The 19,407-nt window shown below is 45.3% G+C and overlaps 2 protein-coding genes across 7 annotated transcripts in view; both read right to left on the bottom strand.

Annotated features, from left to right (window-relative positions):
- The window catches only part of HDAC1 (histone deacetylase 1), a 30,025-nt gene extending 15,739 nt beyond the window's left edge, over window positions 1-14,286 (bottom strand). The window contains exons 1-5 of one of the 3 annotated variants that reach the window (XM_061598082.1): window positions 14,127-14,286; window positions 9,476-9,588; window positions 5,915-6,032; window positions 4,068-4,142; window positions 1,724-1,862 (exon numbers count right to left, since the gene is read on the bottom strand). In XM_061598082.1, the coding sequence (XP_061454066.1) occupies window positions 1,724-1,862; window positions 4,068-4,142; window positions 5,915-6,032; window positions 9,476-9,588; window positions 14,127-14,175 (494 nt within the window). In that variant the 5' untranslated portion in view covers window positions 14,176-14,286. Of the gene's footprint in view, window positions 1-1,723; window positions 1,863-4,067; window positions 4,143-5,914; window positions 6,033-7,785; window positions 9,330-9,475; window positions 9,589-13,727; window positions 13,823-14,126 lie in introns of those variants that run through there. The other 2 variants (XM_061598083.1, XM_061598084.1) reach the window with 2 other exon arrangements.
- Window positions 14,287-16,263: 1,977 nt separating this feature from the next.
- LCK (LCK proto-oncogene, Src family tyrosine kinase) overlaps window positions 16,264-19,407 on the bottom strand; it is a 63,123-nt gene continuing 59,979 nt past the window's right edge. For all 4 annotated transcript variants that reach the window (XM_061596861.1, XM_061596860.1, XM_061596862.1 and 1 more), the window contains one exon: window positions 16,264-17,249. In XM_061596861.1, the coding sequence (XP_061452845.1) occupies window positions 17,047-17,249 (203 nt within the window). In that variant the 3' untranslated portion in view covers window positions 16,264-17,046. The remainder of the gene's footprint in view (window positions 17,250-19,407) is intronic.

The raw sequence follows: 19,407 nt of genomic DNA, 5'->3' as shown, positions 1-19,407 counted from the left end.
ACTATGGAATTTGCTCCCACAAGATGCAGTAATGGCCACCAGCTTGGATGGCTTTAAAAGAAGATTAGACAAATTCATGGAGACCAGGGCTATCAATGGCTACTAGCCATGATGGCTGTGCTCTGCCACCCTAGTCAGAGGCAGCATGCTTCTGAAAACCAGTTGCCGGAAGCCTCAGGAGGGGAGAGTGTTCTTGCACTCGGGTCCTGCTTGCGAGCTTCCCCCAGGCACCTGGTTGGCCACTGTGAGAACAGGATGCTGGACTAGATGGGCCACTGGCCTGATCCAGCAGGCTCTTCTTATGTTCTTATGCTCTAGTGCCATCTCTTCAAACTTTCTACCTCCAGAGAACACTTGAACCATTATCATCATGTATGCCAAGAAACTTGAGCAGCAGCAGCAGCAGCAGCAGTGTCTGGGCCACGCACTAGAGCAGAGATGGGGGACTGGGGCTCTCCAGATGTAGTTCGACTACAGTTTCCACCATTCCTTTTTTTAAAAAAAGAAGTTATTTTTGTTTTTCAACAGGTAAACTAAAGAATATTAAGAATGTAACAACAAACAGCATTCCAGGAGCCATAGCAAGACAAAAACGTTTGTACATTCTGTTATTACATGGGAAACTCCAAACCCAGAGTCAGCAGTGGAAATTGACCGGAAATTTTTCAGAAACTTCATCTGCAAAACCTGTGCAGCACAGGGATTGGTGCATTTCCTTACAAATACTATGAACGTCTACCACATGTCCAGAAATAAATTGTGCTTAATTAAATCTTTGCACAGTCTGATTAGGTTTGTGAGGTTTTCTGCCATGGCAGTTCCCCAGACCCAATCAAGCCATGTGGGCAGTTTTCTATTTTTCACAATTTCTTGCAAAGCTGCAGTGAGTAAAAGCGCCAACAATTCCCTGGGCATGTGTGCTATCTGTACTGCCAAAGACAGACAAGAGGACTAAAGTTGGACAGAGATTTAGAAAACTGCTGAATAGTATCAGAGAGGGTTTGAAATGTATGAAACCAATACAGTGCAACTTTGGGGCAGCCCCACTGCATGTATATAAAGGTGCCTTTCCATACCCAAGCCACTAGAGAGATGCAGGTAATGTGGAGCTTCCACCATCCGTCGCTGTTGGCTATGCTAGCTGGGGATGGTGGGAAGTGGAATATAACAACATCTGGAAGTCACAGGTTCCCCCTCCTTGTCTTACAGCAAGCCCTTGGTTCACAGACAGGCCTGGCCAGATCTCTTGGCCTTCACTGTTGTTCCACTTGAACTGAAGCATATCTTCAAACACTCCCTGCTTTGGGTGCCCATGACAGGGAAGATGGAAAATGGAGCACAGAGCTGCTTGTCTGCCAGGACTCACCGTCCCACGGAGGAACCCTCAATAAAATTCCAAGAGCCGCCAAGGTTCCTTGGAACACTGTTTGAAAATCAAAAATGCTGCACTAGCCTGACACTCCTGAATTGAGTAGTAAGGTATGAAGGTCTGCCACTGCAGAATTTGGGGCAGCAAAGATCAGCTGACTGAATGTTTACCCATGGAAAAAAGATCCCTGCACACACAGAACTTGTATACATGGTCCGTCCATCCACACACAGACAGGCCCAAACAGTAAGGGAGGAAAAGGGGGAAAAGTCAAGGACGATTATTGCTCTAGTCTCCAAATCTGACAGAAAGAATCTTGTTTCTTACAGCTCTGGGACAAGCTGCTCTACGTACTTTAGCAATTCCAAGATGGCCAGGACAATGTCATTGACATAACAGAAGCCCGAAGCTTCAGACTTCTTGGCATGATGCAAGCCTCCAGCCCAGTTCACAGCAATGTCTGTCTGCTGCTTGTTCAGCTTCACTGCACTGGCTGTAGAGAGAATTTCAGACCAATGACACAAACAAAGAATACGACAGGGCAGACAATCCTACAAAGGGGACACTAGAACTTTGCAAAGGACAGTCAAACACTGCAATTGAATGCAGGATTGCTTACAAACAATCCTTCACCAAGTGTTCCCTCCATCTCAAGTGTGGAGGATGGCTACCAGAGAGAGCGCCTCCTCTGTAGTGGTGCTCCCCACCCCGACTGAGAAAAGCTCTCCCTCGAGAAACTCACTTGGTGCCTATGTTACTGTCCCCTAGGTTATACGAGGGCCAAAACAACTATCACGCAACGTCTTAAAGACATTGAATTTCAAAATAATCTGAGCCTGGTCGCTGCATACCCCCATTGTCACATTAATGTGAAAGCTTTTGTTCCTGCTAACTATATTTCAAACCTGTCTATTCCCAAATTCAGGAGAGCATTTGCCCTAGCACGATTTAACGCCCTCCCCTCAGCACTATTGGAGGGCAGGTATAAGGGTATTGCCCACCGTGAACGAACCTGCCCCTGTGGAGCTGAGGAGGTGGAGGCTGTATGTCCTTTGTTGTCCTGTGTTGTCCTTTATACTCAGACCTTCGTCGCAAGTTTATTTACCCAATTTTATCCCATTCTTATCTGAGTTCCGAGGCTGTGTCTTTACAACTTGGCCGACCTGAATTCCCGGACTACTGTGAAGGTTGCCTCGTTCTGTGCAGCTGCCATGGCTCGCAGGAAAGAACTAATTAGTCCTTGAGTTCTGCTAATCTGTTTGACTTCGGGATTTTGAGCTACATCTTAATTTTCATTTTTCTGTTTTTCCCATTATTTTTTCATTATTTTGTAGTTAACTATGTTATAGTCCCCGTATAGCAGTATAGTTAACATCCACGCTAATACGCAACAGTTCAGGTAGATACGAGAGTGGCCCTTCAAACAGATTTCGTTTTAGCCTTTTAAATTGACTTTGTTTTTAGCATTGTATTTTATTGATACCCTGATATTTGGATGATTTGTATTTGTACTGCTGGTCCTTGACTGTAATAAATTCAATTCTATTCTATGTTACTGTCTTTTCAGTGCCAGGCTAATACAATTTTTGTTCTCTCAAGAGTTTTTTATAACCTCTCATTACAAATTAACATCATGTAAGACTGATATTTGTCTGTGTTTTGTTGTACCTGGGCTGTGTTCAGCTTTATTTCAGATGGTTTTAGCTTGTGATATGACCATGTGGTTGCTATTAGATTTTATTCTCTGTGCTGGTTATATATTTATTATGGTATTTTTATGATATTTCCCTTTTTAAAACTCTGAATTATCTGTACCACATAGAGAACCAAATGATGGGGTGAATAAGAAATATAATTAGCAACAAACAGACTTGCCAACAAAATTATCAAAACCCAGAACTCAAGTTGCAGAGTGCAAGTTCCTTCACTTCTGAATCCTAATTCAAAATAAAAGTGAGCAGTCCCAAAATCCACCATGCTCTCAAGAAATCAGATTACAAGTTCATATTTACATGAATGAGAATTAAGTGTTCTCACAGCTTGCATCATACTTTAACTTTTTTTGTCAAACCATCTTCATGCTCATGTACCTTTTTACATGAGAAACAGAATTAATCTTGTACACTTTACATCTACAAAGCCCCCTATGATGCAGTTTCGCAACTGTAAGTAAAACATGCACAATGCTATACAACTACATCCCCCACCCATAAGAAATTTGGTTTGGGGCCATGCACATTTTGGTCCACAAAAGCACACCCTAGTCATTAAGGATTTTGATGTGGTTCCTCTATGGAATATAATGCCACATGCAAAAATACAAAAGTGATAATTCCTGATTTGAACAGGATATAGAATCAGATCTTTCCAGCACTCCTCATTTTTAGATCATGCCAATTGTTTACAAACAGGAGCTGTCTAGATACTATCCACTGACACATGAACAAAGGCATTGAAAGTACTTCACCCAAAGCTTCAGGTATAATAAGAACAGGAACAAGTTGTCAAAACACCGACCATAATCTTATGCTCACTTACTGGGGAATAAGTTCCACCAAACACAATGAACCTTACTTCCAAGCAGACATGCACATGACTGCACTGTTAATTAAGGGAAATTTAAGTCCTTATTAGAAAGGGAGATATTTTTCACACTTCAAGTTACAGTTTATTTTTTAAAAAAAACTACGTTACTTACCAACAGAGCCTCCTGTAGAAAGCTGACAAAACTCGAACAAGCCATCAAACACGGGACAGTCCTCTCCAACATTGACTTGAAAAAGAAAGCAAAAAATAAACATTTTAATCCAAGAGTGTGAACAGACTCAACAGAACAGAGAGGCAGAACTACCAGAATTCTGAGACAACAACAGTATTTTAAGGCTGGAAAGCAATTTGAACGATGGGTGAACTGGAAAAAGATAGCAAGATCTGTCAGAAATATACAGAATTGTAAACTGTGTGGAGGAAGGACAAGATTTCCTTCACACCAGTCCATGTCATCCAGACATGTGCAGCAGAAGCAGAACAGCTCCACTGAAATGGGGGGCTTATAGAGGAAATCTCAGCCTGCTCGCTAATCAAGCCAAGATGTTACATTTGTCCAAGCTGTCCTCTGACACAGAACATGCACACGTATGTATTCAGGTAAAAGGGAATCAACACGAGCTCCTCGCCACCTGCTGGAGTCACATGGAACTGAATGCAAGAGCTCAATATTAATAATATAAGCTATTTTATAGAGCTACTTTGGGCTTTGCCTCTGTGTGCCAAACCCGCCCCCCCAGGCATCTCTACTCCCCTCACCAACCCCCCCCAGTGCCACCAGGTTTTGGTGCACATCAGCTGCCATGGGCCACTTGTGATCCTTGCCCACTTGCCTTGCCTGTCCCTCTATTGCTGCTGCCCCCCACTGCCCCCGTCTCCATTTCTCTCCTCTGCTAAACCTTCTCACCTCACCTCTTTACTCCTGCCTGTCCATTTTTTTCTTGCACCTCAGGTGTGCATGCACACACCTGTCAGCTGCCTGCCTCGCATTCTCACTCCCCCATCATGGTCAGGCTGTGACCATCGCTGCAGGTCGTCATGCTGTAGTTCACAGCACCACCTCTCTGTGGCCAAGCAAACTGCAGCATGACACATTTTTATTATATAGTAAGATAAAATAAAATTTTCATTGGATTACTGGTGGAGCAAAGTTTGGACTCTTGCACTGCAAGAAAAATTGACACAACAGAGCAGACTTAGTAGATGCTTTATTAAGTCCGGTTCATTTGAAGTCACTTGGTGGCCTTTCTTGATTTACCTTAGTCATTCTTGTTGCTGTAGCAGACCTCAAAATACCCACCTACCTTTTTGGTCTGCTCATCTTTCAAGTTACTGATTTGAAAATGTAGTCTTGTATTTATATTTAGTTCTATTGCTTTTGTGAACAATCTTTAACCAGCCCTCTTTTATGATCCTTGCATATGAATTTTTAAAACTGGTGTTTGAAACTTAGATTGTATGTAAAACTGTGTATGTGCATTTTTTAAAAATAAAATGTAAAAAAACCTATAGAGCATTCAAAGTGCTTCAGGGATATCTGCTCACTCCAAACATAACAATAAGTCATAGTTTACCAGAATTAGCCATGCCAATTCTAAGCCTCTCTCGAGTCACCCCCCTCCCTTGTGCGTTAAGTAATAGAGATCAGAAGCTTACATTTCAAGCTGAGGGCAAATGAAGAGGGAAAAGTGGAGGGAGCAGGAAAGCTTGAGGCTGGTTGTGTTTATTCTCATAATGACAAGCCATGGTTTATTGCTTTCTAGGATAGATCAGTGTTATCCCTAGTTGTTTCTGGAAGCTTGGTACAAATGATGACAATGCAAAGGGGTTTCACTACTCTAGGTGTCGTCCACAAAACTGTTCTGCTTTGTATCGTATCTGTGCCCATACTTTTAATCTTTTTTGTTTTAAAACAAGATCAGCATGTGGAGAGGGTTTCCTTTTAGCCAAGAACAGCTCCCACTTCCAGCAAAGATCAAATCACCACACTCAACTTACATCGTTGCATTTGCTTGCTGTACTCGGACATGTTATCTGGGCGAATCGACCGTAGAAATTTGATGTAGTCATCGCTGTGGTATTTGGTCATTTCTTCAGCACTAGCTTTGTAGGGCCGCTGTAGCAAGGGATAGTTGAAAGAAACACCTTAACACAACCAAATCTGAACACAATTCAGACTCTACCAAGAATGCTTTCCAACAGCATTTCTGTGCAGTCTGAGTTGCACAGAAAAGCAGAAGTACAAATGGTAATGAGAGGGTCTAGTTTCTGCTTCTACCATATACTGCAGAATGAAAGAACTGATTAAAAAGACCGTGTGGGAAAATTTAAATAAAGAGCAGACCTGTATCATCAGACCTGTTCTTTGAAACACTGGAGACGACAGACTTTTAATGTTAGCTGTTGCTAAGCTTAAAGAGAAGTGTGTTGAAACTGGTAATATTTCTTAAAGACAGGCCTGTAAACAGCCATAAGATTTCTGTAGAGTGGGTGAGATTGAGAATAGTTTTTGTTTTTAGACATCATACCTCAAATTACTTCAACTGATATTCAGTGGCAACAGGGCAAATAAAAAACTGTGGACTAGTACTTTTTGTGGACTTATCCTGGCCCAGAACATGCTCCCTCCATCTCACTGTTCTTGCTTATGGATCCAAGTCCTAACTAGGCATGCCCACCAGAGAGCGAGCGAGCATCAATCAATCTATCTATCTATCTATCTATCATTTGATTTATATCCCGCCATTCCTCCCAGCAGGATCCCAGGGCGGCAAACAGAAACGCTAAAAACACTTTAAAATAGCATAAAAACAGACCTTAAAATACATTAAAACAAAGCAACATTAAAAACAGTAAAAACAGGTTTAAAAACGTATTTTTAAAAAGGTTAAAAGCATATTAAAAAAAACATTAAAAAGCAATTCTAACAGACACAGATTGGGATAGGTCTCAACTTAAAAGGCTTGTTGAAAGAGGAAAGTCTTCGAAAGGCACTAAAACGATAGCAGAGATGGTGCCTGTCTAATATTTAAGGGGAGGGAATTCCATAGGGTAGGTGCCACCACACGAAAGGTCCATTTCCTATACTGTGCAGAATGAACCTCCTGATAAGATGGTACCTGCAGGAGGCCCTCACCTGCAGAGCGCAGTGATCGACTGGGTATATAAGGGGTAAGATGATCTTTCAGGTATCCTGGTCCCGAGCTGTATAGGGCTTTGTACACCAAAACTAGAACCTTGAACTTAGCCCGGTAGCAAATGGGCAGCCAGTGCAATTCTTTCAGCAGCAGGGTGACATGTTGGCGATACCCTGCCCCAGTGAAGAGTCTCGCTGCCGCATTTTAAACCAGCTGCAGCTTCCGGACCATGCTATCACTGTCTAGTTTCTCATCAGTTTCCCCCTCTTGTTGCAGCCATGACTTAAGAGGTGGAATCAGTCTGCTAAAACTCCACTGCTGCAGGCCCCATGCCACTTCCAGCACCCCAACCACCTTTACATTCTGCCAGACCAACTTTGCCACAACTTTGGCAAAGAGCCACTGGCCGCCCATCTCCCGACACATTATTATTCAAAAAGTCTGATTTGCTTCTGATAACTAGGAAGGGAGTTCAGTGAATAAGTGGATTATCTCCTCCACCCCACCCCCCAGCCTTACAGTTTTCTGTAGCTGTTATATACAGGAATACCCCGCATTAACATACGCAATGGGACCGGAGCGTGTATGTAAAGTGAAAATGTACTTAAAGCGAAGCACTACTTTTTTTTCACTTATCGATGGATGTACTGCACTGCAATCGTCATATATGGGCATAACTGATGTAAATAACACATTTATAACTAAAATAAACATAAAATAAAGTAAGCTTACCTTTAATGTCAGCTGGCAGACGCAAAATGGATGAATGCAAATTTACATGTATTGCAGGAAGGATGAAGGAGAGGGCATATCTTCTACTTCATAAGTCGAGTCATCAAGGGCTAGACGCTTTCTTGCTGGCGATTTGGATGGACTAGCCTTCAGGTCATTGAATAGGCTTAAGGCCTTACTTTGAATCATTGCCTGGCTTACAGGAACCTGGCATGCAGTCTGATTTTCTATTCAAACTATTAAGAGTCTCTCCATGTCTGCAACAACGCTATCCCTTTTCCTAATTTTTGTTGTGTTCACTGGCGTAGCACTCTTAACTTCCACAAGAATTTTTTCTTTGCTGCTCATGACTGTGCTAACTGTCGTTCGAGTGAAGCCTAGCCTTCAGCCTATATCAGCTTGAGAAACACCTTCATCAGACAGTTTAATCATTTTAAGCTTCATATCGAAGGTGATAGATTTACGACTTTTCTTTGTATCTGCCATTATGTACTGTAATACTGTACAGTACTGAAGGCAAGGGAAAACAAACCCAATACACTCACCCCACACACACACACGCTATTGGTAGTCACAAGCCAGCAGTGGCAAAAGCCAGAACTAATGATGGGCAGAGACAGAGAAAAAAGTATTCAGGAAAGGAAGATGGGACAATGGAGAGGTATAAAATGAAATCAGGGGGATCTACAGATTTTTTTTATCACAATCAATTAAAGCAGGAAAGGAAGATGGGACAATGGGGAGGTATAAAATGGGACAATGGAGAAGTATAAAATGAAATCAGGGGGATCTAGAGTAAAGAGCACGAGGTGCCCCACACACACACACACTACTGCCACCGACCTAGGCCGGGGCAGGCAGAGCTCCGATCACTCTGTACTGCACAGAGTAAAGTACAGTACAGTACTCTAGTACTAACAATTTAAAGAAGATCTTTACTGTAAACGACGAGAACCTTCAAGCCAGCAGTCGCTCAGAGTTGCTCTGAACGCTACGGGAGACGACGCTTCGCAACCCACGTGGCACATGGAACACAAGTTTGGGCGTTCCGTCAGTGTCCGTAATTGCAAAGCGCGCGTACTTTAAATGGGGTATGGTGGAGTATTGATCATGTCCGCAATCGCGAGGGTCTGTTAAACGAGGGTCTGTTAATCGGGGTATTCCTGTAGTGGGGTTTTGAGCTGTATTGAGTATGATTCCTGTCTGTGATGTTTTATTATGGCCTGGTTTGCACATCACACTAAACCAAACCATGGCTTAGCATGAACATATGAGCCTGTGGGCTCCTGGAGAGGGAATGGTGGTTGCTTTGCTTCTCTGTGGTTGCTCTGCTGCTGCACTGCACTGAGCTAAGCTGTGGTTTATTTGGTTCGTCATTTAGTTCTCCCACACAAGCCACAAGCTGCAAACCATAGGACAAACCTTCGCTAAAGCTTGCTGTTAGTCTGAAGAGAGCTAAACCATGAGTCTGGGTTCAAACAACATGCTAACCAAGCCAAGCTGCAGTGCAGTACAGCACAGCAGGGGAGGAGCAAAGCGGCTGAGATTTCCTCTCCCAAAGCCTGCATGCTCACATGTTCATGCTAAGCCATGATTTGGCTTGGAGTGACGTGCAATCTAGGCCTATATCTTTGCCCCCTAATTGCAGATTATAAAACAAGTATTGCATCTTTTTTTAAAAAAAACTTACATAGATTTCCATTTTTCTGTAAAGGCCATAGTTCAGAAGGAGGTTGTGAGTCATTCTGATCCTGTGGGGCTTCATAGGGTGACCTTGACCATAATAATAGTTCCCAATGTCCCCTGAGAGACAAGAAGAAACAAACAAACAAAACTTGCAGTACGTTGTGAACAACTTTAGGGATGGTAACAAGGAATGAATGAATGTGAGCCCCATGGAAAGACCACGTCCTCTGCATGTGGAAGGGGAGGCCCTTTAAAGGGTCCCCAGTAATAAAGCCAAGACAGACCTTTCTCCTGAACAGCTGCCGCCGGTCAGCAAACAAAAGCACACTATTTATTTATTTATTTGATTTATTTCCCACCCTTCCTCCCAGTAGGAGCCCAGGGCGGCACTAGATGGACCAGGATAAGGCAACTTCAGAAATGCTTTTTGAGTTTGCTGCCACTGGGAATGAAGAAGGGGCAGGGCTTATGATAAGAGTACACAGAATGGAGAATTGTGCCAAGCAGAGAAACTCTTGATAGCCAACGGACATGCATGCACACACACACTCCCACAGAAGCCTCTTGTTGCTCAAATTTAGAACGGCCTCAACACTTTATGTGGCAATCACTTTTGGTTGCGGGTATACCAAAGGTTCCTGCGACAGAAAAAGATGTGTGCAACTACTATTGTGTACAATCCTAAACATCTTTAAAAAAGACAAAGAGCTAAAACAATTACAGAAAAGGGCAACCAGCATCATTCAGGGGGGAGAAAGCAGCCTTTCTCAACCTAGTGCCCTCCAGTTCTTGTTGGACTACAACTCCCATCAGCCCCAGACAAGATAGCTGTGCTGCCTAGAGATGATAGGAGCTGTACCCCAAAACATCAGGAGAACACCAGGTTCGGAAAGGCTGAGATAGCCTTTCTTCATAAGGCAGATGCTCTAAGGCCACGTCAGTTCAACTTGTGACTCACCAAGATGAATGCAGCCCACCAACCTTGCACGTGGGCCTACCAGGTGCAGGATGCAAAGGAGAAGAGACACAAGAAAGACTTATAATATGATGTATGATGTGGAGACAGAAATGGGCCATGCAATAAAACTGGCTAATAAATTATTAGCTTTTTAAAAAAATGAATATTGAACCTTTTCAAAATTATAAAACCATTGGTACAAAATGTTGACCAAGACAGCAAAGAACAGCTCATTACAGTATCAAAAGGAAAAAACAAAATTATGCCCATATAAAAAACTATAGATGGATTATCCTAAAAAAGAACCAGAAAACAACCCCCATCCTAATCCTCTTTGCAATGACACATATTAGAAAGAAACATAGTACAGTAATCATGCCATTAATATAATGAAACTGAAGAGAGCATCATGTGTTTAAACACAAACATGCTTGTCTATTCAGAAAAATACACAAAGCTTTGTATAATACAACTACAACAGAACAAAAATAAAGTCAACAATCCAAAACACAGAACCAGCTTGCCTGCAACAAGGAAATGATGAAAAGAATGTAAAGATTTTTTATGGTGGGTTTCCTTAGGCCAGGCATTCTGAACAATCAGGGTGCAACTAAAGATAAGGCCCTGCTTGAAATCCCCACCAGCCTCAACTCTGAAAAGTGTGGGAGCTAAAGCAGAGTGTCCCACATAGACCTAAGGGGCTAGAGAGGATTGTGCAGGAGATTACTTTGCTTCATGTATGCAGGACATTGGCAGCAACAGACAAAAAAAGCATTTCTTCCCACAGTGTATACTTAACTTATGGAATTTACTGCCACAATATGCGATGATGGCTTTAATGCTATAACTTTGGAAAAAGCTCCTTTGAATATAACTCTTTTAAAAGTGAGGAAATACTACATAGGAAAGGGCTGTGAAGCATACTTTTAAAACCACTAGGCAAATTCATGGTTGATCAATGCCTAATGACCATAATATTCAGAGGCGATACGCCTCCGACTACAACAGGCTGGCACTAGAGACAGCCATCACCCTCATGCCCTTGATAGAAATGTTCAAGATGCATGTGGTTGGCCAGTATCAAAAATAAGATGCAGGAATCTAGACTGGGGTAGCCAACGTGGTGCCCTTCAAATGTTTTGGATTCCAGCTCCCATCAGCCCAAGCCAGTATGGCCATGCTCAAGGAAGATGAAGGGAATGTTGCCCCACACATCTGGTAGGCACCAGATTGGCGAAGGCTGCTATACTCTTTTCAATTTCGTCAGTGGAGACAGAACTGAACTCTGGGATTTCCTAAACCAGTTTTAAAAACGGGGATTCCAAGGAATGCATATATATGGGTGTTTAAGGACTTGCAAAAATCAAACACGTTTTTCATTTGCCAGCGTACTTCCAGAAAACAAAGATGCTGCATAAAGAAAGGACTGTGTTTCAGGAAGCATTATCCCCAAATGCAGAAGCATCCTGCGGAGTTAGGCTTCAACATATTTAGATTAGCAACATATTTAGATCCAGTTGTGGACTAAGGAAGGAAATAGCTCCAGCAGCTTCAACTCAATTTCCAGAAGCAAATGAGGGTGTTTAAATTGGTGTAAAGCTAGGATATATGAACCTTTCAGAGACTGCAAAATCTTGTAACTACAGCCAAATCTGTGGCAAACAGAGAAGTTAACTATTGTGGAAAATGTAGCCTGGAAAAGCCAGGCAAGCTCCTCAGAGAAGGGACATTTCCTGCTGAAAAAATTCCAAGAGAAGGGAAGGAGGCAGAAGACAAACTGCTCTGGGTGGAGCTCAGCCAGGCTGTCACGGCAAATGCCCCAGCTCTTGGGAAAGCACCCTAGTAGAACGCACACAGCTCACGCCACCTCCAATAAGCATACAGTGCACTCCTGCCACTGTGTGAAGCTGCTGCCCCCTTACTACAAAGCCCCCGTTGGCTTTGGGGAGGAAGCTAAAGGCCTGAGTGTTTCCCTGGGGGAGAAATGTCCCCGCCGTTTGGAAGTAGCTTTTAAAAGCATCAACACCTTCAGTGGCAAGCTGATAAAATTAACAGCCCATTCCATCTACCATGATGTTCCACATCCTTCCACATCCTCCCCCATCCCACATGAAGACTTGCATCCTCCCCACCACATGAGGATTTCTTCTTCTCAGCCTTGCTACATCACCTGTTCCTCTTCCATGACCGTTTGAGAACTCTCCACCTAGTTTATTACTGAGTCTTCGTCAACTGCCCATTTCTTGCCCTCCTAAAGTCCCTGTCCCAACACAGCAATTCTCATTTCTCTCATGTCGCTGCAAGACCTTCTTCAGCTATGCCCGGAAGTTTTGCTCCTCCTCATTTTTCAGCAGCCTTAAAATGTAAATGTACAGCCTTCAAGTCAATTCCGACTTAAGGCAACCCTATGACTAGGGTTTTCATGAGGCTGAGAGGCAGTGACTGGCCCAAGGTCACCCAGTGAGCGAGTAGGGACCATCTCTAGGCAAGCAAGCAGGAAACCTTTCGCAAACAGGGAAAATTGAGGCTTCCTTGCCCCTTTTAGTTTCCATCTTCCAGTTTCCGTTATGTGACCGACTTCCCTGCTCAGTAGCCCACTGTTTCCCAAGGCACCTCCTTCACAGTGCTTCCCTCTCTTCCCGGAGCCCTCCTTGGTGCCCCCCAATCTCCTTTCCTCCTTCTCCCTCACCTTCACCCTGCACCCCAATACATCTCTGCTGGTCCTTCTCCCCTTGAGCCACCCTCCCTGCCTCCTGCAACCCCAAGAATCTTAGCCCACCCTTCCTCTCCTGTCACCCCAAAGCCTTCCTTCTCACCCCCCCCCCCAGCAACTGTCGCCCTTCCCTGCTCTCGACCTCAAAGAACCTCCCTCGGCAATGGTGGAAAGCGCACAAGACGCGCCTCCCCAAGCGCTCCTCCTTCATCTCTACCCCCCCCAATTCCGGCCTGCTCTGCAAAGTTGCCATAAGGATTCCCGAGGTCGCGTCAAGTGTTTCAAACACAAAATATAAGCACTTCAGTGTTTTGTTTAGTTTTGTTTTTTAAAAGTGCTTCAAACGCGTGCTCCGTAAAGGCTGCATACGATGGCTGCCCCCAAGAGCCCGCTTCCCTCTAAAAGCCTTCCTCGAGTCCGCGCCTCCCTCCAGAGCCGCCGGCATCCAGCCAGCCAGTCCTCGCCCCCCACCGGAGCTCCTCCTTCATGGGCACAGCTCCTTAAACTGAAGGGGCCAGGCTGGGAAGGCCCCAGGCACGAACCCCACGGGGTGACCTTGGGCCGGCCACCCTCAGCCTAACCTACCTCGCGGGGTTGTTGTGACTGGAAGAAGCGGGCAGGGGCTACGTAACTCCCCCTGGACGTCTTTTGCGGGGTGCAAAAGCAAGAAACAAATGAATCATGCCCCCCAGGCACTCCCCCTCTCTCTACCCCCAGGCCCCCTTTCCAACCCCCCTCACTCAGTTCCCCCTCCTCACTAGCACCCGTTATCGCCACCCCCACCCCAGTGAGTGGGGGGGTCCCCTCATTTCACTTCCCCATCACAGGAGGCTGCACCGCCCCAGCCTTCCTCCTCCTCGCCATCCTCCCCCCGGTGCCCCCTCCCCGGTCACGAGGCGCCACCTCAGCCTTCCCCCTGGCCCCTCCTCTTCCTCCCTAAGCCCCCTCCTCCCCCGGAGCCCCTCGCCGCCGCCCCTCACCCACCGTCGTAGTAGTAGCAGACTTTCCGCTTGGTCCCCTGAGTCAGCGCCATTTTCCTCCGCCGCTGCCGCCGCCTGTCAGCTCCCCAGCTCGGACCCGAGTCCCACCACGCAACCGAGCCCGCCGGGGGGGGAGGAGGAACTCCCTCCCACGCTATCCCCGCCCCTGGTAATCTCTCCAGCCTATCACAAGTGGAGATGCCCCACCGGCAGCCTATGAGAAGTCTTGGGAGGCGGGGCGTTTCGAGCGAACAGGTTAGATAGAGCAGCGAGGAGTTGCTTGGACTGTACCATTTCACCACGGTGTGTGGAGGGGAGAAAGTGAAGGGGCGTGCGTTGATGGGATTATACCATTTCCGCATAAAATAGGGGGTGATTGTGATTTGCGCTGTTCTGCCCGCCCCCGCCGAGGAAATGGAGATTCCCACCCATCTCCACCCAACAAAGAACACGACGGTTCAAGCTGGAGCGTGCTATTCTTACGGCAGGGGAGGCAGAGCATGATTCCTCCCCTCCCCCGTGTTGCCTTTTATGGTGTACAATCCCCCAGTCAAACTTCCACTGTGCCACTCTTGGGCTTCGTGTCCTCGCAGCAGCTCTCTGAAGTTTGTCAAGAGATGGCTTGTTAAACCTGAGCTGCAAAATAGCTTAGGTTTGGAATTTAGACATTTGTAACGCATCTCAGGTCCCCCAATTTATTTTCTCAGGGCTTTTATTTAGTGTACATATTAAGGGGGATGGATGTGAAAGTTGGAAAGTGAAAAAAGCTGATAAGAGAAAAATCAACGCATTTGAAATGTGTTGGAGAAGAGCTTTGCGGATACCATGGACTGCAAAAAAGACAAATAATTGGGTGTTAGAACAAATCAAACCAGAACTGTCACTAGAAGCGAAAATGATGAAACTGAGGTTATCATACTTTGGACACATCATGAGAAGACATGATTCACTAGAAAAGACCATAATGCTGGGAAAAACAGCAGGGAGTAGAAAAAGAGGAAGGCCAAACAAGAGAGGGATTGATTCCATAAAGGAAGCCACAGACATGAGCTTACAAGATCTGAACAGGGTGGTAATCATGATAGATGCTCTTGGAGGTCACTGATTCATAGGGTTGCCATAAGTCGTAGTCGACTTGGAGGCACATAACAAAACAAACAAATTAAGGGGGAGGGTGTCTTTGTAGGAAATTTATGGAAGGATGGAGCATAAATCTCTAAAAGCAATCGGTCAATACAATGGCTAAAGTTAAACTTCACACAGAATATGCGTGCCATATTTAAAAAATGATAATGCAAAATCTAGCATTCAATTTAAAGCAGAAAAGGGTACATGCCGATTGCAGCCTTGTGATTAGAGAACATACAGATTGCTTCCAGACCACCTGTATATTGAGCGTTCCAGACCCCCGCTGTAAAGTGGAACCCATTGAATACAATGGCACGCGATGCCCAAAAACCGCTGTAAAAGCAGAACAAGCGCCGTATGAGTGGGGCTTTAATCTAATTGCATCTAATTGAGACCGCTGTATTAACGAAGTGCTGTAAAGCGAATCGCTGTAAAACGGGGCCCTACTGTACAACATTGCACCAAGCAATTGTTATCCCACACTTTCTAGTGCATTTTCCTGTCATTTTTCGAATTGCAAAAAGTCCAAAGGGGGGGGGGAGAGCGGGCTTGTTGTGCATTAGGAGCACCAACTCAATTTTAATTGTGCAACCTGAATTTGCCGGTACATGACTGAATCCCACTTGAAAATGGCAATAGTCTGGAAGTGCCCATGGAGGGAGAAAACAGCACACCTATGGCACAGGTTTGCAAATGAAGAGCATCCAAACTTCCATCCTCTTGGACAGCCTCTCCACAGCCCAAGCTACTTTCTTTCTCTCTCCACAAAAGTCCCCAGCCAGTTCTCACTGCCCTGCAGGTCCCTACTCCCAGCTCTCAATCTGTTTCTTGTTCTCCACTTCACCTGCCCTGAACTATGAATTCCCAGGACTGCCTTATCTTGCCCTCCCCTGCAAATTGTGGATCACTCAGTGCACTGCACATGTAACCATTGGGGAGAGGGATTAAACTAGCAACAACACTAGACAGACACAAGTCTTTAATCAAGTTCAGCGCAAATCTGCACACACGGACACATGGATTGCACTTTGCCATTGTCTTTTCCTGCAAGAGCCAAAAATTCAGAGTGAAACCTGCTGTTTCTTTGCACAGTAATAGAGTATCTTTACTATCTACTCATTCCAGAGCAGGAGTCCTTAGACTGAGCTAGGGGCTCATCCAGGATCAACCCCTGAACATGTAATTATTGCCAGTGCTCAGCTTTGGAACATGCTCCATGGTAGTCAGAGAGAGAAACAAGTGCTTCTGAGCACAGGCAGAGTGCCTTCTTGCTAATAAGTACTTTTATTTTGCTTGTTAATTATTCATACAGCACCATTACTATGTATGGCACTTTACAGAGTAACATAAGCAAAACAAATTTAAAAAAGTGGGCAGGTCTCTGCCCTGGGCAGCAAACAGTACTACATGACTGCATATGAGATTATTAGGTGGGTGCTCCAGTCACTGCTTATTTCTTCCTGGTAGGGCTGAGCCTCTTCTTAAAAACTACAAACAAAACCTAAGAATCGATTACGAGGGTGAAAGGAAGTCACAGCTTTGAGTCACAGGTTACCAGGATTTAGCCTTGAAAATGTGAAATAATATGAGCAATAACTGTCTCCCCTGCAGCCACCCCAATCTCTCCCCAACAGGGATTAGGAGGCAAGGCTTCTAAATCTCAAAGGGGACTGTTTCATCGGAGGTCTGGGTGCCTCAGGCCCCTCAAAGTTTATGAGGTGCTTTTTGTTACAAAATGACTGGTGGAGGGGGCAGATCTCTTCATACTGCTCAGGATCCTTCTTTGTGGTCCATCATCACACCTGCTGTTCATATTGTCCTTCAGTGGCAGTGAAAAAGTCCTCCAAGACACCTTTCAGGAACTCAAACGTGGGCCGTTGCTCTGGGTTCTCCGTCCAGCACTGCAACATCAGCTTGTACAGCTCTTCCGGACAGTTGTCAGGTGGCAGCATTCGGTAGCCACGCTCCAAGTTCTGGATGACCTCTGGATTGCTCATTCCTACAGCCACAACACAAAGAGCTATGTTAGAAAAGGCTTCGGAAAGATGGCAGCGTAGCAATAGACCAAGGGTATGTGGGTGGGTGTAGTGTAGCAATAGACTAAGGGTCTCTCTCTCTCTCTCTCTCTCTCTCTGCCGAGAACACATTCAGCCCTCTTTGGGATCCAAGGCGCAAGTCCAACACCTCCCCCCCCCCTGGTTTAGGTCAGACCAGCAAACAAACACTACAAAGTGTGTTTAATGGGGTACAATTGCCTCCCAGCTGTCCATGGAGGCTCAGGTCTTGGCTGTGAGCCGGGCGGTGTTGTATCAACTCCATTTGATACAAAGGCTGCGCCCCTACCTTCCAAACCATCTGCTCCCATTGGTGGTCCATGCCCTGGTCTCCTCTCACCTAGACTACTGTAATTCGCTCTATGTGGGGTTACCCTTGAAAACAGTCCGGAAGCTGCAACTGGTACAGAATGCAGCGGCTCGCTTGATTAAAAGTAGCCGTGGGTGAGACCACATTACTCCAGTGCTGAAGGAGTTGCACTGGTTACCAGTTGCTTTCCGAGCCCAATTCAAGGTGTTGGTTTTGACCTTTAAAACCCTGTACAGTTTCGGCCCAGTCTATCTGAAAGAGCACCTCCAGCATCATCAATGTTGCTGCCCAACAAGATCAGCCTCAAAAGAACTTCTCTCTGTCCCACCAGTTAAAACAGCTAGACTGGTGAGAACTAGGGAGAGGGCTTTTTCAATCGTGGCACCCACTCTATGGAATTCCTTCCCAAATGACATCCGCCATGCCCCCTCCATAATGAGCTTCCGCCGGACCCTGAAAACCTGGCTCTTCAGGCAGGCCTTTGGGGTGTGTTAGATTTTAGTGTTATTGTTGGAATTTTAAGGCTCTAGTTTTTATGTTGTGCGTCACCAAGAGTGGCTGGACAACCAGCCAGATGGGCGACCAATACATTTAATAAATTAATAAATAAATACAAAGCAGTGCATTTCACAGTTCCTCAGCCTTCTCTCTCTCTCTCTCTCACTCACTCACACACACACACTCACACACACACACAGAAGCAAGGAAGAAAAAGGTGTTGGGGTCAGTGGGGGATTATAAAAGCTCTGTGTGCAATATGTTAATTGTCTTAACGGTGGTAGCTGGTGCTCACTGGGACTAGTAGGGTAGAGATTGGCACGGAGACCAGACAAAGGTAGAGCCAAAGCCGATGACAGCCTGATCCACCCCAACTGGTTGTAAGTAAGGCAGCAGACAGGTGGAGGCTGGCCGAGGGTAGACTGAGCCCTAATGGACCAGCCTCCACCAGCATCTTAAGACAACGACTGAAGAAGCTCATAGGCGTCTCATTAGGATGAGGTTGTTATATGCTCAATGGAAAAGATCTCAGGTTGCACCAAAGCAGATTTTGTCCAGGCAAGTATCTGCCCCATCGATCGCTTCATTTCGCATTAAAGAAATTAAGCGGGAGAGGGGCGATGACATCATCAGCCAAGATGGTGGTTTAGACTTTCTGCTCCCACTCATGCCGCTCAAAATATAAACTAAAAACAACCAAAATCAACAGGCAAAAGCATTTCTTATAAGCACCTAGAAAGGCAATGCTCCACAGCCTCATTGGAGGAAAGGAAAAACTGCTTACAGCTTACTTTGTTCCAAGGAGCTCTGATTCATCAACCAGCGGCCTGGAGGACCACGAGGATGGCCCTACCATGGCGCGAAAATCAGCCCGCACTTCTAAGGAAGATACAGACCCAGTCAACAATTTAAAAAAGAACTTAGTGAAGAGTGGATGGCTACAATTAATCCTTTAAAGATGGCGATCAAGAGCCTTTCAGAGAAGATTGGTGAGATCACTAAAACAGCAGATGTGGCTCTGGAACTTAGGCTTAAAACATAAAACCGCCATTTCAGCATTAGAAAAGGCAACTTCAGAGATTCACCATAGGATGTCTGAATGGGAGGATCGCAGCCGCAGAAATAACCTGAGGGCCCGCGGGATCCCTGAATCAGCAGGGAGCCAAAACCTCCTTTCTTTCTTTATCACTTGGGCTAATGATACCTTCACTGGTATACATTTGGAAGAGAAAGACATTGAACGCATTCACAGGGTCTTAGCTCCAAAGCCGCCTCAGGGACAGCATCCTAGAGAC

This window comes from Rhineura floridana, chromosome 15 (genome assembly GCF_030035675.1).
Source record: "Rhineura floridana isolate rRhiFlo1 chromosome 15, rRhiFlo1.hap2, whole genome shotgun sequence".
NCBI classification, from domain to species: domain Eukaryota; kingdom Metazoa; phylum Chordata; class Lepidosauria; order Squamata; family Rhineuridae; genus Rhineura; species Rhineura floridana.
This window is presented reverse-complemented; position numbering and strand designations above follow the sequence as displayed.